Source organism: Sebastes fasciatus, chromosome 2 (assembly GCF_043250625.1).
Source record: "Sebastes fasciatus isolate fSebFas1 chromosome 2, fSebFas1.pri, whole genome shotgun sequence".
Taxonomy (NCBI): Eukaryota; Metazoa; Chordata; class Actinopteri; order Perciformes; family Sebastidae; genus Sebastes; species Sebastes fasciatus.
In genome coordinates, this window is record NC_133796.1 from 2,178,585 (window position 1) to 2,201,586 (window position 23,002).

The window sequence follows — 23,002 nt, forward strand, 5'->3', positions numbered from 1 at the left end:
ATGGTATGGTGGTAACGTTATGGTATGGAGGTAACGTTATGGTATGGTGGTAACGTTATGGTATGGTGGTAATGTTATGGTATGGAGGTAACGTTATGGTATGGCGGTAACGTTATGGTATGGCGGTGATATTATGGTATGGAGGTAACGTTATGGTATGGTGGTAACGTTATGGTATGGAGGTAACGTTATGGTATGGTGGTAACGTTATGGTATGGAGGTAACGTTATGGTATGGTGGTAACGTTATGGTATGGAGGTAACGTTATGGTATGGTGGTAACGTTATGGTATGGAGGTAACGTTATGGTATGGTGGTAACGTTATGGTATGGAGGTAACGTTATGGTATGGAGGTAACGTTATGGTATGGAGGTAACGTTATGGTATGGAGGTAACGTTATGGTATGGCGGTAACGTTATGGTATGGAGGTAACGTTATGGTATGGAGGTAACGTTATGGTATGGTGGTAACGTTATGGTATGGAGGTAACGTTATGGTATGGTGGTAACGTTATGGTATGGTGGTAACGTTATGGTATGGTGGTAGCGTTATGGTATGGAGGTAACGTTATGGTATGGTGGTAACGTTATGGTATGGAGGTAACGTTATGGTATGGTGGTAACGTTATGGTATGGTGGTAACGTTATGGTATGGAGGTAACGTTATGGTATGGAGGTAACGTTATGGTATGGAGGTAACGTTATGGTATGGAGGTAACGTTATGGTATGGAGGTAACGTTATGGTATGGAGGTAACGTTATGGTATGGTGGTAACGTTATGGTATGGAGGTAACGTTATGGTATGGAGGTAACGTTATGGTATGGTGGTAACGTTATGGTATGGAGGTAACGTTATGGTATGGTGGTAACGTTATGGTATGGCGGTAACGTTATGGTATGGCGGTGACGTTATGGTATGGCGGTGACGTTATGGTATGGCGGTGATGTTATGGTATGGCGGTAACGTTATGGTATGGAGGTAACGTTATGGTATGGTGGTAATGTTATGGTATGGAGGTAACGTTATGGTATGGAGGTAACGTTATGGTATGGTGGTAACGTTATGGTATGGAGGTAACGTTATGGTATGGAGGTAACGTTATGGTATGGAGGTAACGTTATGGTATGGAGGTAACGTTATGGTATGGAGGTAACGTTATGGTATGGAGGTAACGTTATGGTATGGAGGTAACGTTATGGTATGGCGGTAACGTTATGGTATGGAGGTAACGTTATGGTATGGCGGTAACTTGGCGGTGGAGACGGCCGTTGCTCTCGTCTCCGTGGTCAAATGGGCCGACGCTACAACTGTAGAGCACCCAGATACTGACATTTGTGTTGTCTGCATTGAAACGGCCCCGATGGAGCTGACCATGGATGGATAAAGAGAACGGAGCTGACGGGAGAGCTAGAGACCACCTTGGAGAAGTTAGAGGAAGTAGACACGTGGGACTACGTCTGCTTTTCAAAATAAGGTGTTAACAAAGGGAACTGTAGATACTAAATACATCTATGGAAATAAGACTGATGGATTATATTCACCAGAAGAATAAAACATTATAAATTAAAAAGAGAATAGCACTAATCTGTGAGGGAAATGTCTTTATACTTTGAGGATTATATATTTAATTGATTGACAGCGCTCTATAATATGTTAAGAATAGAAGAGCAGTGATGATGTGAAACCCTGTGTGGTGTTCAGAGAGTAAAATGAGAGACGTGGTCCAGCTCATCTGTGGATAAGAGACAAAGAGAGACAGAGAGAGAGACAGAGAGAGAGCAGTGTATCATTGTGATTCCTGTCTGTGTCTGTGGGACTGCTGGGAAATGAAATGAAAAGGTCGTCCCCGGTCACAAACCCACTAATCCCACCTCAGCTTACTCTGATAAATCACAAAGAAATACAGGCGACCTCACCGAGCGGGCCGGCCTGCTGACAGTACAGCAGATTAAGTCGAGCACGCCTTTATGACCTAAAGGAATCCAATTAAAATCTGAAGAGGAACTTAGTGCAGCAACTCTCTGCTGTCACGAGCACAAAAACAAAACAGGCGAGGACGGGGAGCGTCCACAGAGCGAGAAATGAAGGAGTTATATTTGACTTGTGAATCTGTATATGATGAAATATGTATGATCTGAGCCACAGACGGATGAACCTGCTACGAGGCCTCAGGTAGAACACCACCTGGTCTCAGGTAGAATACCGCCTGGTCTCAGGTAGAATACCACCTGGTCTCAGGTAGAATACCACCTGGTCTCAGGTAGAACACCGCCTGGTCTCAGGTAGAATACCGCCTGGTCTCAGGTAGAATACCACCTGGTCTCAGGTAGAATACCACCTGGTCTCAGGTAGAATACCACCTGGTCTCAGGTAGAATACCACCTGGTCTCAGGTAGAAGACCACCTGGTCTCAGCGTTCTGTCTGCTGACTTTTATTAAACACACATACATTTAGCAATATGCTGCAGAGTCGGGAGGATTGAGAGATGTTTAGTCTCTCCTAGTTTGCTCCGTTGTCATAGCGAAAATTCACGCTCAGCGAGGCAAAACGTGACACTGACATGCTGTCCTCTGGTGGACAGGCGGGTCTATTACACGCTTTGGCGTGATATCGCGTTGCGCAAAATATTCGTAGGCGAGTATATCGCATTTTCGTGACGTGTATACGCACTGTACGGCATAGTGTATGGTTTAGTTTTGCAGGCTGCCATCTTTTGAAAATGTGGGTCAAGTTAATAAAAAGAATCGCTAATGACGGTAGTTTGGTTATTTAAAGACGGCGGGTTTGTGCAGGATGTCCCGTGTCGTGCTCGTGACGATTCTCTCTGACCAATCAGTGGTCTGCAGTTTTTAACTCCACCTGGACCTCGACCGAGGTGGTACCAAAAAAGTACCAGGTACTATCCACAACTTTTGTTAATAATTTCCAGATAGCTGTAATTAGAAATTAATTGCTGAGTTTTTTTTTTTTAGATTGATACCACGATTCCCTTTTTTGGCAAATTTTACATTTGTATTTTTAATTTGGAGTTGCAGTTTTATGATTATGTGTTTCTAATGCTTCTCCTCTCCGTGTCTTATCAATGACTTTATTAATGTCATTTTATCTCTTTATATGCAGCTAGTGCTGTTATCGCTGAGCTGACGTGTTCTCTCGTCTCGTCATCGTGCCGTTGACCCCGTGTTCACCTACATATGACAACATGTTCTCTCACTGAGGGCTGTGATGGAACCAGAGGAGTCGTCTGTTTTCACGCTGCAGGACAGAATCAAAGGTTTGTTCCTCCTGCTGCAGAGCTCTGATTCTGGTCGGAGTCCTGAAGCGTCTGAAGGGTGAGGAGGGAGAAAATAGGGCAGGAAGATGCTGAAACATGATAAAATAAGCAGCGCTGGAGGGCGATGGACAATACACCGGTGTTTTTAAAAAGCTGCACCAGTTTTTCACACGTTGGAGTTTAGAAGTTTAGAACACCGAAACCCTGAAGATGACGTTAATAAACAACATCCTGTTGGTGAAATGTTGGACAGTATTATGACCTTTGTAGTGACATCAGGACGGACTGTGTGACTCCCAGTAGTACTGGTATTGTGTTGTTAGAGGGTGTGGATGTTTCCTCCTGTGTTTGATATCAGCTGAATGATGCCTGGCCTGAGTCCAGTGCTTCTGTTTCTACGTCTCAGTGTTTACAGCTGCTTCACTAATTATTCAACCGTGATGTGTGTGTGCTGATAAAGCTGCAGACTGCAGTCTTCATCGCACTTTGACTCAGCAGTCAAACTGATCTGAGTTCAGCATGTCAGCATCAGTAGTTCAGTCTGTAGGGACTTGGCTCGGGTGGCCGGTTTAAGTCCAGCTCAGACTGCTTCATGAAGTACTTCATGAGGCGCCTTTTAGCAACAGTATGTGACGAACCGGGCTTTCAACAACGTAGTATTAATAGTGTGAGAGTCCGTTCAGGGCAGTGGGAGAGGTGGTGGACGGGTCCAACAAACACAAGACTTTCAACCAGAAGACCGCTGTTCAGTGTCCCGGGAGAAACTAAAAGTCATTTATTGACTTATTTTGTCACGTCAGTCTTTAGACACGTGACTCGTCGGTATCGTCAGTCCCGTGAGTCACTAGTCAGTGAAGTTAACATCAACCACGACCGTTTCCCAACCCTAACTAAGTGGTTGTGTTGCCCTAAACCTAACTTCCTGTGAAAACGGAAGTTTATTTTGATAGGACACTATGCAAGTAACGAGCATATACACTCACCGGCCACTTTATTAGGCACACCTGTTCAATTGCTTGTTACCACAAATGGCTAATCAGCCAATCACATGGCAGCAACTCAATGCATTACGTCATCTAGACGTGGTGAAGACGACTTGCTGAAGTTCAAACCGAGCATCAGAATGGGGAAGAAAGGGGATTTAAGTGACTTTGAACGTGGCATGGTTGTTGGTGCCAGACGGGCTGGTCTGAGTATTAAACTGCTGATCTACTGGGATTTTCACGCACAACCATCTCTAGGGTTTACAGAGAATGGTCTGAACAGGAGAACAGATCCAGTGAGCGGGGGTTGTGTGGATGGAAATGCCTTGTTGATGTCAGAGGTCAGAGGAGAATGGGCAGAGTGGTTGGAGATGATAGAAAGGCAACAGTAACTCAAATAACCACTCGTTACAACCAAGGTATGCAGAATACCATCTCTGAACGCACAACACGTCCAACCTTGAAGCAGATGAAGACCACCCGGCACTAGCAAGGTGTACCTAATAAAGTGGCCGGTGAATGTATGCACACGCCATCCCTGTCCATCTAAAAGTAACGCCAGAGGGGAACGCCATGCGTCGGTCTCCGATGCCGAGCAGCACTGACCAGGCGGCACTATTTGACGAGGTGGGGGTGAGAACGTGTTGCTGCAGCATCTCCAGCCAACGTTACCTGAGAAAACGTTCGTCTGTTAGTCCTCGTTTCTCTTGTAAAGTAAAAGCATACTGTTTTTAAAATACGAACAAATAGGAATAAATTAAACCTTTGTGCTACTTTTACAAATACATTTGTCGATAGAAAGCATCCAAACAGGGTGATGATAGAACAGAATAACAGTTGATGATCGGACTAACTTGACCGTCAAGATCAATCTGCTCCTTTGGTTCCATGTGTTAAGACACTTTTACAGTGTTTGTTTTAAAATAAGTGAGTGTTGAGACTCACCAAGTTAATATTAACTAATTCATTAGCTGACGAGCTACAAAGCCGCTGTTTCAAAACATTATAAATCTTCCACTGTGATGCATTAATAGGGATGCACCGATTGCAAACTTCTGGTCTGATACCGACGTTTGTTGTTGTTTATTCTGTACTTCTTTATTCCCCCTTTGGTGCCAGGGGAAAAAAAGACATCTTCATTATAAAAAATAATCAAAAGAACTGTCCTCACTCTTAAAGTCATTCATCCGTTCATTCACATCTTGAATGAGCACAAATTAAATCGTACAAATGTATGAAACAAGCTTTTAAATATAACCTTCTTTCACATGATACATAACTGCTTCAAAAGCCCCTCTAGCCTGAATACAATATTACATTTTTCAGTATTTACAATAGCCCAACAAAACATAAATGAAATGTAATTAAACCAGCAGCTAACAACACAACATTTAGCCGGCGCAAAATGAATGCAACACAACACGTAACCATCGAAAATCCTCCGATACCGATGTTTGGCAGGTAAATCTGTGCATCCCTGACAACGAAGGGTTAAGTTAACCCCAAAAACGTAGGTAGGGATCTCTATGAGCTGCTGTTCTGTCCACCTGATGACGAACAAGCTGGGTTCAGTTCAGTTCACTGTATTGTCGTGACATTCATGTGTTGCCAAAGCAAAATGACTTCTCTCAGGAGGAAGGTGGAACAAACCCCATGAAAAGAGAGAAACCACTAATATGACGCTCTCCTGCTGGGCATGAAAACAGCTTAAATGAGATGATGAGAAGCCGGGAGGATAATTACATTACTGTATGTAAACACAGCGGCGTGTCGTACACGTGAGGACACTCAGCCTGATGTAAAGCTGCGTGAAGACGGGATGACAAACAAATAGACGTGTGAGAGAGAGAGAGAGAGAGAGAGAGAGAGAGAGAGAGAGAGAGAGAGAGAGAGAGAGAGAGAGAGGAGTTGATTACTGTCTCCACTCTTTATCTCCGTCCTCCTCTAATGCAGGAAGGAAGCGTCTGCTGATTATTCCCTTAATCAGGAGGACCGTCTCCTGCGTGATTAGCTCGATGCTAAAAAGCCCTTCAGTTTGAATGGAGGTCGCGGCCGCCGGTCCAAAGCGCTACTGTCGGCTCTTAATTGCATTATCATACTGTATGTTTCCCTCTGCAGCCGTGACTGACGGGTTCACTGTGAGGAGACACTCCCTGTAGGTGGAACCCAGGAATCATCCGTTTATCACCAGGTTTCCCTCCGTTTTACTCTTCAACGTCGACCCGTTAAACCTTATTCTTATTCTTTACCTCGCCACCATTTTTTCCAGCAACCCAGAAATCAAAGAATAAAGACATTTCCCTCACAGATTAGTGCTGTTCTCTTTTTAATTTATAATGTTTTATACTTCTGGTGAATATAATCCATCAGTCTTATTTCCATAGATGTATTTTGTAAATACAGTTCCCTTTGTTAACACCTTATTTTGAAAACCGGATGTACTCGTCCAACATGTCTACTTCCTCTAACTTCTCCAAGGTGGTCTCTAGCTCTCCCGTCAGCTCCATTCTCTTTATCCATCCATGGTCAGCTCCATCGGGGCCGTTTCAATGCAGAGAACACAAATGTCAGTATCTGGGTGCTCTACAGTCGTAGCGTCGGCCCATTTGACCACGGAGACGAGAGCGACGACCGGTTCCACCGCACGCTACCGCCATACCATAACGTTACCGCCATACCATAACGTTTCCTGCTAACTTTTTCAGACTTTTTTCTGACATATTTCAGACATTTTTAAGATTTTTATTCAGACAAATATCTGCTTTTTTTCGTCCTTTTTTCTGACATATTTCAACCTTTTTTAAAAAAAATTTCAGACATATTTCAGCTTTTTTCAGCCTTTTTTTCCGAAAATATTTAAGACTTTTTTCAGAATTTAATTCAGACATATAACTGCCCTTTTTGGACATATTTCAGACTTTTGTTTGTACATATTTTGGCCTTTTTTTCTGGCATATTGCAGCCTTTTTTGGGAAATTTTTTGGGACATATTTCGGACATAATTTGGCATTTTTTCGGCTTTTTTCTGACATATTTCCCCCTTTTTTAAAATAGTTTAGGTGTCCTTATATGCATTTGTAGCTCGTTAGCGGTCCAGACTGAAATATCTCAGTAACTAATGGATGAAGTACCTTTTGAATTTGGTTCAGACATCCATGTTTCCATGACGATGAACTCTGGTGTTTATGCAGTGAAGTCTTTCCACCCATCTCCGTAGATCTCAAGGCCACCTTCACTTTAAGCATCAGACTAATGTTGAGTAGCGGTGTGAGCGTTCCTTCTCTCTCTGTTATCCTTTCATTTACCGCCATTAGTCAGATATTTGTTGTGCCGCCCACGCAGCGTCGGCCGTCCCTCCAGTGCTGTTCTCAGCTCTGATGATTAGACGACCGAAGGGTCCGCAAACCGCCGCAGTCCTCCCGACTGCTTCCCCCCCGCCTCACACCGCCGGGCCGCCGAGTCCTTTTTTGTTTTTACGGCTACAATTAGAGCCCAGAAGTGTAAGCGTTTTGTGCAGCTCCTGCAGAATCAACAGAAAACGCTGCCTATTAAACTCCTCTTTAGTGGCGCTGTCCCTCACTTTTATATCCTCGCCGGCTTTATGAGTGTTAGAGGCTGAAAGGCCAATACACCTCCACATCCCACAACTCAGCCTCCACCTTATTTACTCTCTCTTTTCTCTCTCCTCTCCGGCAATTTCATCTCCTCTCCGTTGCCTAAATCTCTTCCCTTCTCTCTATTCCACAGCTTCTGCATCTTTCTTTTCCTTATCTGCTCATCTTTTCTGTTTCCTTTTCTTTCTTTCTTTTTTGTCTCCTCTCCCATTCTTTACAAGCTTCTTCCTTATCTGTCTTCCCCTCTCCTCTCCTCTCTAAGCATTTCCTTTCCCTTCCTCCTCACATCTCTTCATCCTGTTCTTTCCATCTTCTCTTCTCTCCTCACTTTTTTCCTCCCATCTCAGCACCTTTTCATTGCTCTTAACGACATGCGGCGCATACATCAACCTCACTAATTAACTCATAAATCATCTCCAACGTACTTGGAAAGTTTAAACCTCCGACAGACAGACAGAGTTGTTGGAGTGGATTCCTGCTCTCAGTTTGATCCACTGCAGCAGATAATCACAGTGTGTTTTATTATAATTATGAGCCACTTCTTCTACCTCGTAATGTCATCGTTAACCACAAACTACATTTAGTTTTTATAAACCTTTTGCATCTCCCCACAGAATAAACTTTAGACTACGAAGTTCAATGATTCGTCTTAAAAAGTCACTAAAAGGTCAAAGGGTTGAAATCATTTCAAGCATCTTAAAGGTCTGATCTACATCTCTTTAAATGGTGTATTAACATCATGAAGATCAGGACATGAAATGTCATCATTAGAAATGTCTGATTCTGATTTGTTTATGAGGAACCTCTGATTCTTTAACCCTCTGAATACTGACCGACTTTACTGTCTTTCAGAGGTTGTAGCAGGTTCAGTTTTAGAGCTAGAGTTACAGATATCATATGAAACTAGAAGACTGAAGGAAACAATTGGTAACAACCATGTCATACTAGCTTGTCGCAAAGGAGGCTAAATAATGCTCCAAACTAGATATGTGAATGTTTGAAGGTTTTTGTCCGAAAAAGTCAAAAAAATGAACAATAAAAAGTCTGAAAAATTTACAAAAAACATCAGAAAAAAAGTCCAAAGAAATGTCAGAAAAATGTCCCAAAAATATCTGAAAAATTTTCAAAAAGTATGACCTCAAGGTCTTGGTGTCTTAATGTGGTATTTTGGAGGGATTATTGATCATTTTGATCAATTTTCCAGTGGTAAAAAATGGTTAAATTTAGCACCAAATCTGTGTAACAAATGGTATCAGCCCCCAAAATTGCTGCAACAACTTATGAGACATAATAGAGCATGGGTTCGTGTGTTTTGGGCTGTGGATTACATTCCCTTTAGTTTACTTTTGGATCCTTGATTATGACTTTAAAGACCTCCTGTGCTAGTTGTTTTACAGAATAGACTAAATGTTTTCACTCCAGCAGTTCCCATCTGTTTCTGTTGAGTCTTAAAGTTCAGTCTTGACCTTGTAAAGAACAGCTACTAAATGGAGCTTGACATAATATTGTTGTCAAATTAAAATTATTGTTTGATGAAAAACAATCCCAACCTTTGGTGAGCTTCTAGCTGCATGTCCTGGTGTTCCTGGGTGAAGTTTACTCTGTTGTCTTCAGTTCTTGTTTCTGTGAAATGTTTCCACGTAGAGCTGCAGAGCCGGAGGGAAGATGATTACAGATGATTATAGATCAGTCAGATTGTTACGTTCAAACTGCCAAATCTGTAACCCAGTCGTTTACAGCTCCAACATTTTCCACCATCGTTCACAAAAATCATAGAAAGAAGAAGAAATCTGCTGCAGGAAAGAAACAGAACAATTTCAATGCAACAACAAAACAAGGACGGTTTTAACTAAAGAGCGTCGCCACAATCACCGACGTTTAGAGAAGAGCAGAACTCAACAGACCCAAAACAAACGAGACTAAAAGCCTCACTAACACGCAGTCGACTGCAATTTAAAATAATGTTTCTTGAGGCTGAGAGTTGTGCAATAGCGTCATGGTATTCTCATTTTTATCTTCTAGTTATATTCTGTTTTTATATAGATCTTTTGCTCTATATGTTGTTTGTGGTTTCCATTGTTGTTTGTTTCTATGTGTGGAGGCAGCTGATGGTGAGCAGCACTGAGTCCAAAACAGATTTCCCCAAGAGGACAATAAAGTGTATCGTATCGTATCGTATCGTATCGTATCGTATCGTATCGTATCGTATCGTATCGTATCGTATCGTATCGTATCGTATCGTATCGTATCGTATCGTATCGTATCGTATCGTCGCAGGGGTAAATGTTTGTCCTGAGGGTGGCATCAGACGAGTCATAGGATCATTATTTTTATTTTATTCAACCTTTATTTACAATATTACAAAAATTGCTAAGAGGTTGCTAAACTCTTCTCAAGGCTGCTAACATTATTGAAATGATTGTCTAAAATGATAGTTCTAGCCTTTTATTGAAGAAAAGTTGAGTATATTGTCTTAAATTCATGATTTTTTTTAATCAATATAAACATTAATCTAAAACAACTGTAGATTGTAGACACCATAGACTGTAAGTTATGTCTTTGTCGGTATGTAAAACCATCACGCAGCGTAGGGCTGCCCTGTTTTGGTCTTAGTTGACTAAGATTTCTTTAGCCGGTTAGTAATTTTTCAAGCTTTCTTCATGCTGAATGACTTATTTCTTTGGGCGTATTCACACCTGCCTTGTTTAGTTGGGTTGAATGGAACCCTGGAGCGTTTACCCTCTCGGTGCGGTTCGTTTGGGCAGGTGTGAACACAGCAATCGCACTCGGGTGCAGCATCAAAACAAGCGGACCGAGACCTCCTTGAAGGGGTGGTCTCGGTTTGCTTCCAAACGAACTGCGGTACGGTTTGGTTCGCTTCGTTTGTGGTGAGAACGTGATCCGACCTCGATCCGGCCCAACTGGAGAAAGCATTGCGCCTTTTTGGATTAAACCAGTTCCGATAGCGAGCAGCGCTGTACACGTCAACACCAGACAACATTAGTACAAAAGAGCCGATGCTTGCCCTCGCTATTCACATCAGAACTAAACAGGTGTAACGTCAGGCTGTGTTGAAGACCACGGGCATACCTGATGGATCTTCGGATATGTTTTTGGCCGATGAGCACGTCACAGTTTAGAATGGTTAATGCATGCCTCCTCCTGAACTGTCTTGATATGCGCCTTCAGCGACTCCAGTGCATCAACACATTGTTTTCCAGTCGCAGCCGCGCCTCATTTTCAAACTATATCGTTGCCTTTAGTGAAAAATTGCTACGAGTTAAAAAGAAGATGACCAGGGCCAAGATCAAGCCCTGTAGTTTTGACCGGCAAAAAGATCAGATATATGAGACTGATCGGCCGATCGATCGCTGCATCTCTAGAAACTCCAACAGCGGAGGAAGATCTGATGTTTTTCTGTTTATTTCATGTGTTGTGTGTTGAAGGTCAGTTAGAGGTCACCTTCAGGAAGCTGGTGTGTGTTTTTTAACCATGAAGCTGATTCAGCTACTGAGGAGAGAAAAGAGCCGCGACGGCAGAAACGTCCTGACGGAGACGTATGGAGGACGACCACCGTGTCCTCCATTGTTAGGAAGATGTGTTCATCCTGCAGCCGATGACTGACACGTTAGAGAGTTCTTTATTTCTGAAGACTCTTTAAAGTCACCAGCTCTGTTGGGTTCTTTATTTAGTTTGAAGTGTTCCTGTTTTTGAAGTCGGAGAGACAGAAAGACGAGATGAAGTCTCACCTCTCTGTCCTTTATCCCGTCTTTAGATGTTTGTATTTAAACTCTGAAGGTCGACCGTGTTTTGTCTCTTTCTCGTCTCGTTGTTTTCCATCCGAGTTTTCTGAACTTCACCGTGTCCTTCAAATAATACACTGAATATCTAAAGTTCATAAAGTATCTCTGAAACACACGAGGCCGCTCAGCAAACAAGTTTTGTTTTGTCTAACAAGGTCGTTACTTCTTATTTTATTGAATTAGAAAACAGAAAAAACTTTTCCAAAATACTAATAATATAGAAAAATGTGTAACATGTTATTTTACAATAATTTTGCAATACTTTCCTTGGAATAACTCTCAGAAATCTCTATTGCATCTGTATGTTCTCCAGAATTTACATAATTATTTCCAGGAAAGTTCCTTTTTTTAAATTATGGACTCATAAAATACAATTTGGAGCATTATTCATCAGGGTTTTTAGTTTCATATGATACCAGTATCTTCACTCTAGCTTTACAACTGAGTCGCTACGACCTAAAAATCACAAGTTACGTTAATGTTTTAAAGAAATTAGTGGCATTAAAACGAATTTGCGTTAACGAGTTATTATGGCGTTAACTTTGACAGCCCTAGTTTTCACATGAAGAAATGTTTGAAAATTTGAGTTTGAGTATTAGGGCCATATTGAGGAAAAACAAATCTGAGATTTTGAGAATAAAGTCATAATATTATGAGAAAAAAAAATGTAATTTATTGGGAATAAAGTCATACTATATCAAGAAAAAAAAAGTTGTATTATTACGAGAATAAAGTCATAACTTTATTATAATTCTATGACTTTATTCTCATAATACTACAATTTTTTTTCTCGTAATAATATGACTTTATTCTTGAAATCTCAGATTTATTTTTTTCCCTCAGCGTGGCCATAATACTCTGTTGTAGAAAATCACCTGTCGGCTTTGACATGAACATAATGTGTTTCACATCTTACATTTTACATATGAAATATCAGAACAATGACACGGTAACCGTGGGAAACGTGAGAGGAAAAACATCAGCAGCACATTATTAATATTTTATTGTAAAACGTGCATCAGGTGAATCATTCATCTGGAACATTTCTACCCTCTCAGCTGCCGTATTCTCAGACTGAAGTGAGCCAGCGTTGTATTTATGTATTTATGTATTTATTTATTTATCCAGAGAGCGGACAGAAACAAATGAGACGTGTTGCCTCTGTGTGGATTCAGCTTAAAGTTTCCGTCTCGCTGCTGTAAACTCTGCTGTGTTCTGTTGGTCTTGTTTCCTTCAGGCTCGTGTCTAATTAAAGTGGGATTAATGAATCATGTTGTAAAACAAAGGCAGACCTCCCGCTCTCATCAGGCTCAGCACACAGAGGGACGCCGCCTCAGACAGACCGACAGAGACGCTTTAGAAAGCTGCGACAGCTCGTTCTTTTAAAGGTTTCTTCATGTTTAAATGTTATAAATGTGACGCTCATTGACTCCCTCTGTCAGCTCAGTTTAACCTCATTATACTGAAACAGTTCAGGATCATCTGACGTCCTCTGATCAGAGACTCGACTGTCAGCCTGAAGCTCAAGTTGTTCTGAACAGCGTCTGGACATCATTACGTTCTCACTAGCTGAACAGATTTCTTATTAGAAACATTTATGTTGGCATTGAATTCTATATTTTACGCAACCAGAGGTCAAACACCATCACTGAGGCCGTTCACACCTGGCATTACCGTCTCTAGTGAGCCGATCACAAGTGGACAGCTCTGACCCTGTTAGGGTCCTCGGGTCTATCTGGATCAGATCTGACCGTCTTCTGGTCCCTTTTGGATCTATTTTTTTTGTTAAATTCTGCATTTCAGGTTGGGGTAGGTGTGACGACCCCTCCACTCCACCAGGTGTCCCGGTGTCTTTTGCTGGTTCCTGTTTGTGTTGCATGGTGGAGGGTCGTCAGGCTGATGAGCAACATCTGGGCTCGGTGTGGTGGGGATATAAAAGCTCCCTCACTTCCCACAGAGGATCTCTCCCTTCCTTGGCTGGCACACCTGTTTTAGTTTTGTTTGCTGCAGACATTTTCACACGCCCACACATGCCTACATTACTGATTACTGACTTTCCACGTTTGTTTAGTTATTTATTGTTAGTTGGTTAAATAAATGCCTTTTACAATTGTAAAACTCGTCCGGTCTCCCATTTTTGTTGCAACCTTTGAGTCGGGTTGTAACAAATGGGGGATCCCGGACGAGCCCCCAAAAGGGCCAAGGAAGAGAGACGGATAAAACCCAACCTCAGATTCACTCTCGCTTAGAACGAGCGATGTCTGCTTGGTGTTTCACTTCGCTATATTTACATTTTGTGAGGTTTCTTTCAGCGCTGTGTCCGCCACTTTCATAGCTTCCTCTTGGATGCGTGATTATGATCTGGCACCTGGTCGCTACGTTTTCATAGAGGTTGACGCCCAGAAACGTCCTGAATATAGTGATGATAGAGAGGGATTATTTCTGTATCAGTCTGTATATTGTTTTTTTTTAAGAAAAATCCTGCTCATTGTCCCTTTAAAGACCAACTCATAATAAACCTGCAGACCTTTTTTGGACCACACCCCACCAGTTGGGAACCACTGACTTGAAAATTGTTGAGAAATTTGTATATTTAAAAAAAATTTAAAAAAAGGATTCAATAAGTGACAAACATCTGTGTGTGTTTTCTCTCTTCAGATGAAAGGATGCTGCAGGGACCTGACGAGGGACTGAGCCCGACCTGAATCCCCTTCCCCCCCTCCTCTCCTCTCCCCGACCCCTGACCCCCAACCCTCCCGACCCCTTAGAGCCCTCAGCGCCGCCATCCCATCATGAACCTGCTGTGCCGCGGGCGCCTGAAGCTGCTGGTGGCGTCTCTCACGGCCGTCGTCCTGCTCACCTGGCTCTACCTGCTGGCCGGGAACTTGGAGAGTAAGTACGAGCACGTTCACAGACACGTGCGCACATTTAAAGAGGGAAAAAGTGAGTCCTGGCCAGACATTTCTCATTATTCAGTACAATCTGAGAAACCTCACTGTGTAATTTCCAGTGAGATTGGGTTTGAGAAGTCCAAAGCTGATTGATAATGAGAGCCTGGAGCTGTGGTTCGGGTCAGAGAGAGTCTCAGGAATCCAACCAGCGAGAACAGAAAACACCAATTATCAGATGTTTTTTTATGACTCAGCTCAATTTTCTCTTCGATCCGACTATTAGCTTTAATTTTTAAACACAGGGAGCTCGTTTTCTGTTCAGTTTGGTGTTTTGAGAGAGCCGCCACGGCCGCATCATCAAGCCGCAGTCAGCGCTTTTATTTGGATCAGCTCAGAGAAATCTACAGCCAGACTGGTTCCTGGAAGAGATTTTATAACAAACACATAAAAAAAACACTGAACTTAGAGTTACTTTATTACCTCATTTTACAGGACAACAAGTTTCTTTTCTAGATTATAACAGAATCAAACCTACAAATGTGTCCTCGAGTCCATATTAGATACAAATAAGCCTCAGCCACACAGGGAACGTCAGCAGCGTGTGGCGGCGTCCGTGTTAACAGGTTAGAGCAGCCACACTGCGCGCGTGAGACGCGTGATAGCTGCATCTCTTCTAGAGATTCGAGGTCTCGCCTATTTTTGACGCGAACCTGCGGTTCACAGCAGCAACAGACAAGGACAATTATCATTTGACAGTAGATTGACATCATGTCAGCAACATTACTACAGTTTACATGTCTCTATCTGTACAATATGTTACGGAGATGAAAAAAAAAGTAAAGATTTATTTTTAAATCAACACTTCCTGCTTTCATTTCAAAATAAAAGCCCTAAAGCATTTTTTCTGTGGACAGAATTCCTTCATTTGTTAACATGAGGCTTTTATTCTGAAATATGTGCCAGGCAGGGTTGTAGAACATGCAGTGACTTGCAGAGCTCCATGAATGAATAAAGTACGGGGTTTTAATGGTGGATTATTTCTATTATTTACAAATTACCACACGTTTCTTAACCTTTCTCTGTCTAACATAAATATAAATGAGATTTATAATGAAGTGAAACTGCCATTATTAAAGGCAAACTCTATGTAGAAAGAAAGGACTGGCAGCAGCCACCCGCGACTCAGCCGCCACGCAGCCGCCACGCAACGCAGCCGCAACACAGCAAAAAGCTGTCGTGGCGCGGCACAAGTCATTTTAAATTACGGGTTTCAGAGCCCAGTGGTGTTGTTGTCACGTTGTGTCTGACCTCCAGTGAGTGAGAGACGGAGAGAGAAATGGAGAGAACTAAGAGAAAGAAATACTGAAGCTGAAGCAAAAATAAATAAAAAAGGATGAAAATGAGTTTATGCAAGAGATGTTTTTCTAAGATATCACACGTCATAAATGGAGTATTTGATGTACATGTTGAGGTTAGCAGTGATTCTCGAAGTGCAACCAGATCTTCTCTCTCTCCTGGAGCATGGATGACTAATGAGTTGTTACGCTGATGTTTATCCGTGATGCTGTTGGAGAGCAGCGACACGTCGCCTCACAAATAACCAGCGTCTTCAGTCGCCACGGCGTCGGTCATTCTGTCTGTCTGTCTGTCTGTCTGTCTGTCTGTCTGTCTGTCTGTCTGTCTGACTGCAGATCAGATTTCTCTGCAGTTCTGAGGGTGCTTGAACCTGCATATTTTAATACCAATAACTCTTTATATTTCTACTTTTATCTGACTCCTGCTCTGCAGATTAAACAATGTAAAAACCCAGAATGAGCGTATAACATGCATTACAGTGAATGAAACCAGCCAGCACTATATAAAATGCAGCAATGATGTGCTGCCAATATGTTAATGCATCGGTAACAATAATCCAGTAGTTTTCCCCCTTTGTGGATACTTTTATACTTTAAGTACATTTTGCAGATGATATTGTTACGTGAGTATAATTTAATTATACTGGAGTATTTTAATTAGTTATCCTTGAGTGGTTTTGATACTTGTCCTTAAGATGTGAATACTTCTTCCACCACTGACTACACAACACTATATAGAATATACAACTCAAATGATAAAGAATAAATGATAAAAAGCATGCATATATAAATAAATATGAAATCAGGAGTTTCTTTCATTCCTTGCTTCCTCGCTTGTTACTGTCGTCTCCTTTCGCCCTCAGATTAGGGTGTGAACATTCCCAGCATGCCTCACTTCAGCTGTGGGCCAGCTGCTGCTCTAATGGGGTTAGAGAGAGAGGAAGAGGAAGAAGAGAGGAGGAGGGAGAGAGAGGAGAATGAGAGAGAAGAAAATAAGACAGAAGGAGAGAAGAGGATAAGAGATGATTAGAGATTTGTGGAGAAATGGAGGAAACTAAGAATCTTTTGAAGAACTCCAGGGTCTAAATGAAGTTCTGCAGACATGTTACCCCCCAAAAACAACCCTGGTCGGGGTTAGTACCTTCTGAAAGTACAGGAACTTTCTACTTGAGTTTGCAGGGACGACTGTCGCTGATTGGTGAAACACACTCAGCACCGCTGCTTCAACTGTACTGCTTCATTCATAAAACAAGGAAGTACTCTGGTGTCGACTTTAGGACGAGGGGAGAACATTTCTCTTTGTTTGGTAACATTAAAAGTAAAGTTCGACTCTGCTGTCGGCTTCAAGACTCATTTTTAGAAAAGACGGAGAGAAAAAGATTGTTCAAATTGAGAAAGCGAGCGGTAGAAGAGAGAAAGAAAAGTTGTCAGTCAAAGTCAACAGATGATTTACTGCAGAGACAGACTCTCTTCGTTTCATTTCATTCATTACATCCAACATGCAGCAGTAAATAAACAGGATATGCATCAGGACATATCGGTGCAAACCTTTTTTCCAGCGTGTTTTTTAGAGCAACCAGTCGGACACACTGACCCGCAGGCTGCAGAGTGATTTACCGCTGTGACCATCAGCAGCCCTCGTCACACGTCGTGACGCTTTTTCATACGTCAGTGGACTAATTTGTCTTAAACTTATCAGGTCTTTAGACCGCGGTGGAAACACAGACAACACTGGGCTGAGGGAACCTTTTAATTCCTTGAAAAGTAGGTCCAGGGACTAAAAGTCTGGGGAACTTTTGGTGGAAACCCGACTAATTCGCAGGACGTGCAATGTCAACAATTGCACTGAAACATGTCATGCTACTACCTTTTAGCTGCTTGATACAAAAGAAAAACTCACACGGTTCTCATTTTCCATGACTAATCCAGTGTTTATGATTACATTTTTAATCTAGTCTCCTAATTTTACTCCCTAAAGTGCTCCAGAAGGATGCATTTTAACTTTAAAATGCAGCCTACAAAATTGAGGGTGAATATTCCTGTATTTTTTTCATATCGCAATATACAGTATATCGCAGAAAGAACAAATTTTGCAATGTCCGTTTTTTCCAGTTTGGTGCAGCTCTAGAGTGTGAGGATTTAAGCTCCTGACAAATGTAAATGTTATCAAGAAAACAGGATTTCTTTATTCTTCACTCTCCCTTTAACATTTCCATGATGATGCTCGTGAACAGAGTCTGCTGTTCAGACGAGGAGACGACAATCAAACTAATAACTGCTCTGTTGTTTTGGTGGTCGAGACTATCAGAGGAAATGAACTCTTACACAAGAGGCTCAAACTGAACAAGGTGTTTGTTTGGTCATGAGTAGTGAACACAACATTAGCATCATTACCTTTCTTTAGTTAATATCATGCAGTTGCTTATTTCCACATCCAGCAGTTCCAGAACAACATGATGATTCAACAGGAGTCTTTGTGTTTGTGTCCACCTTTTCATTTGATTTTAATTTAACCAGGAAGTCCCTTGAGATTAAAATGCACAATCAGTCAGCCAAGTCTGTCAGGAAAGAGCGAGGGCTGCAGGAAGATGCAGAAAGAGGAGAAGGAGAAGAAGAAGGAGAAGAAGAATTGTGATGAGCTCATTTTGAGTGTGAGACTCACGAGAACATGTTGCTCTCAAACTGTCTGTATCATACACCAGAGAAACATGATCACATGTGATGTCACCTCTGGGTTTGTGAAGTGAGGATTTGACACCTGGAGTTCAGGTTCACACTGAAGAGAGAGAGAGAGAGAGAGAGCCTGTTAGCAGCCGCCAGCCTCCATACGCTAAGATATCACTGCATCTTTATGATGCATGTCCTAATACTAGTACCTAGTCCTAATGTTTGATGTCCCTCCGTCTCCCTCTTCAGATGGTCGCTCCCTCCTCCTGTCTCCCTGTCTGGCCGACACGCCGGCGGCCCAGGTCCTGGAGCGAGCCGTCCTGGAGTCGCGGGTCCGAGAGGTGGAGGAAGAGAACCGGCAGATCCGGCTGCAGCTCAGCCAGTCGCAGGGCACCGCCGGCCACCCGGCGGACGGTAACTACGCCAACCAGCAGTGGGGAGCCTCCGCGGACACGGGGCCAGAGGACGGGGACAACACGGCGGAGGAGAAGAACAACAACCACACGGAGTGTCCTCGATCGCCCACCGTCCAGAAGTGTGAGGTAAAGAAACACAACGTCCAGCTTGTACACTCCATTCAGCACGGAGACACAATCACACACAACGACGTGTCCTGATGTTCAGGAAGATTCATCCATGGTCTCCAGACTGTGTCTGACTTTATCTAGCGCCACCATCGGGTCAACATTCAACCCACTCACCAGAACATATGTTGGCATTGTACTACGGCTGTCAAATAATAATAACGTGTTCACGCAAATCTGTTTTAACGCTTAATTAACGCTTAATGCTAGAGTGAAGATCCTGGTATCATCTGAAACTATAAAACCTGATGAATCCATCAGTACCAACCATGTCAGACTAGCTCGTTGTGAAGGAGGATAAATAACGCTCCAAACTGACACTAAATGTTGGTTAGGAAAAACGGGCATGTCCATTTTCAAAGGGGTCCCTTGACCTCTGACCTCCAGATCAGTGAATGTAAATGGGTTCTAGGGGTACCCACGAGTCTCCCCTTTACAGACATGCCCACTTTATGATCATCACATGCAGTTTGGGGCAAGTCATAGTCAAGTCAGCACACTGACACACTGACAGCTGTTGTTGTCTGTTGGGCTGCAGTTTGCCATGTTATGATGTGAGCATATTGTTTTATGCTAAATGCAGTACCTGTGAGGGTTTCTGGATCAATATCTGTTATTGTTTTGTGTTGTTAATTGATTTACAATAATAAATATATACATGTATTTACATAAAGCAGTTAGCATGCTGACAAGCTAAACTAAGGTGGTGAACATTATTAATATCAGCATGGTATATTGTCACTGTGAGCATGTTGACGTTGTGATGATGTGACGTTGTGATGATGTGATGATGTGACGTTGTGATGATGTGACGTTGTGATGATGTGGCAGCAAACACGGCGACACAATACCTTTTAACGTTATATGGTCGATGCAAGCTGTGCAGGTACGGTGATGATGATGATGATGATGATGATGGTGATGATGACCTTCTCGCCGTATCACAGCAGTTCATAGAGACTAATCGATGAAGGAGTCAGCGGCGGGTTGACGGGGACTAAAATCGGAGGGAACATTCTTCTCTTTGATGATTTTCAGCCTTTGAGCTCCAACTTTTCAAAGACTTCTGCTGCTGAAAAGCAGAAGTGACGTGAAATCACACATATGAGAGCGGCTAAATGTGAAATTTCACATCAGAGAGAGTGAGGGTGAGAGTGAATGTCCTGGGTTAGGGGGAAGCTGCTGCTCACAAACTAAAAAAGTGGAGCTTCAGTTATATTTCAGATTCACAGCCGAGGTGTTGATCGCTGCGGTCGCATGTTGTCGTCGTGGTCGGCTGAAATAGACTTGATCTGCAGAGAGACGGACGCTGTGAACGCGTGATGAAAGCTGTCAGCACCCAGAGTGGAGAACTCTGAGCTGTTAAACGTCTTCACGGCAGCCGCTGACTCGTCTTCTGTCTTCTGTCTTCTGTCTCTGCAGCTGATCCACGTAGCGTGCGTTTGTGCCGGTCACAACGCCACCAGAGACGTGGTCACACTGGTCAAGTCCGTCCTCTTTCACAGGTGAGTGGCTTTCTCTCTCTCTCTCTCTCTCTCTCTCTCTCTCTCTCTTCGCTCGCTCTCTCTCTCTCTCGCTCTCTCTCTCTCTCTCTCTCTCTCTCTCTCTCTCTCTCTCTCTCTCTCTCTCTCTCTCTCTCTCTCTCTCTCTCTCTCTCTCTCTCTCTCTCTCTCTCTCTCTCTCTCTCTCTCTCTCTCTCTCTCTCTCTCTCTTCTCTCTCTCTCTCTCTCTCTCTCTCTCTCCGACCCTGAATCTATAAACTTCATTTCAGCTTTTCCTTTCTTCCTGTGAGGCTGAAGAGGACGAGGCTATATCCTGGATTTGTTCGGGCCTTGGAAGTCTTTGAATAGAAACATCAAGATAGAGAGATTTAGAAAATGAAAGGACGACCTTTCAATAAACTTTTCATAAAAGAAAAACCCTGAACTGTCTCTCTGAACACACATAGAACATATCTTTATGTGAGAACATTATGGCGCTGTATTAGGGCCTTTGTAGGTTAAAAAAATAATAATTACAGAGCTGGGAAGGCGGTTATATTCAGAGAAGAAACTCAATTAAAATTGTAAATTTACAGGAAAAAAAGGTAATATTGTCTAAGATTATAAAATCACAAATTTACAAGAAAAAAAGCAAAGTGAAGTAATGTGGTTCCTTAACAAAACAAAAAACACTGTTTTTCATTACCATGGTTTTGCACCCCACTTTTTTTTCTCTTAAATTTGCGACTTTATAAACTCGACATTTTTTTATGTTTATTGGTTTTCAGTTTTACAGATAAGTTCAATGCAAACAACATAAAAGCACAAAAGAACAAACAAATATTAAATATTTGGCAAATGATTAACAACATATATTTATTATATATTATATTATATTTATATATATAATAAATATTATAAATAATAAATACATTATTGAAATAATAATTATTTAATAATTATTATTTTTATTTTAAAATAATAATTATTTTAATAAATATTATATATATTATATCACTTTTTGCACTATATTCACTTTTTTAATAGTCCCGTATCTCAGTTGTTACCCTGCACTATATTTTTAACAGTTTTCTTCATCTCCTGGTATTTTTATATCAGCTATATATTTTATTTTATTTTATTTTTTTATACTTTGTACTACTTACTTGTGCCTTTTTATTAATATGTTTGCATATTAGCATATTTTCTAATCTAATCTTGTTTCTCTGAATATTACCCCCCGTCCCTCCGTAATTATTATTATTATTTTGGCCTACAAAGTCCCCTAATACTCCTAATGGCAGTGAAGACACATCTGTCCTATTTCTGATTTTATGTTTTGGACTCTCGGGGTTTTATATGTTGAGCAGATTTCAGATTTGACCTCAATCAGCTCGGCTGCTCTCGGGGATTTCATCCTTTTTATAGAAAAGATTTAAACATCAGTGTGGTTATTTTCTTCCTACATTTGACTTCAGCTTATCTGCTGCAGGTTTCAGAGTGAACTTAATGCTGTTCTTTAGATGTATTTTAAACTGATTTCAGTTTCAGATGAAACTCTTGAGTGCTTCCTAATTCCTTTATAAAGCAGTGAAGCTGCTAGATGGTCTGAGTTGGTTCAGGTGGTGTTAGCTTCGTGGTAAACGAGGACACTGATGCTTTTAGACCAGACCAGCCTAAATCTGCCCAAAACTTCCAACCAGATGAGCTTTTATTGTGAAAGGAGGAGCTGCGTCAGTGCAACATAATCACCTTTTCATCCCCAGAAGGAACCTCTCGACCTTGACTTCTCTTTTTCTTTCCATTCCTCAGGAGAAATCCTCTCCACTTCCATTTCATCACCGACACAGTAGCCAATCGTATCCTGAGCTCTCTGTTTCAGTCCTGGATGGTCCCGTCGGTGCAAGTCAGCTTCTACGATGCAGACGAACTCAAGGTAAGAACACACACACACACACACACACACACACACACACACACACACCTGTACACATCCCTGCTTCCTGCTCTCTGTTAGGACAAGGTGAGTCAAAGTCAGATCCCACATTTACCATATCAAAGGAAGCAGCAGCAGCAGCAGCGAGCGGCGAGGACGCAGACGAGTCGAGTTAAATGTATTTATAAACCTCCTTTTTAACGGCAGAGATTCGGCTTCACGCGGCATCAAAGAGCGAGAGACATCAATAGAGAGACGGCTCGGTTCAGACGCGTCTCTAATTCTAAAACAGGAGGTCACAGCTCGCGTCACACGGTGTGTTACATTAACACACATCAGAGCAGTGAGGGAGTGTTAACTGGGTGTTACATCAGGATGTGACGGAGGGTCAATCTGCAGTTTGACCTCCAT

The 23,002-nt window shown here is 42.1% G+C and overlaps 1 protein-coding gene across 4 annotated transcripts in view; it reads left to right on the forward strand.

Annotated features, from left to right (window-relative positions):
• The window catches only part of large2 (LARGE xylosyl- and glucuronyltransferase 2), an 89,537-nt gene that overhangs the window by 54,521 nt on the left and 12,014 nt on the right, over nucleotides 1-23,002 (forward strand). For 3 of the 4 annotated variants that reach the window (XM_074657481.1, XM_074657483.1, XM_074657482.1), the window contains 4 exons: nucleotides 14,336-14,569; nucleotides 18,840-19,132; nucleotides 20,597-20,679; nucleotides 22,468-22,591. In XM_074657481.1, the coding sequence (XP_074513582.1) occupies nucleotides 14,470-14,569; nucleotides 18,840-19,132; nucleotides 20,597-20,679; nucleotides 22,468-22,591 (600 nt within the window). In that variant the 5' untranslated portion in view covers nucleotides 14,336-14,469. Of the gene's footprint in view, nucleotides 1-13,042; nucleotides 13,066-14,335; nucleotides 14,570-18,839; nucleotides 19,133-20,596; nucleotides 20,680-22,467; nucleotides 22,592-23,002 lie in introns of those variants that run through there. The other variant, XM_074657484.1, reaches the window with a different exon arrangement.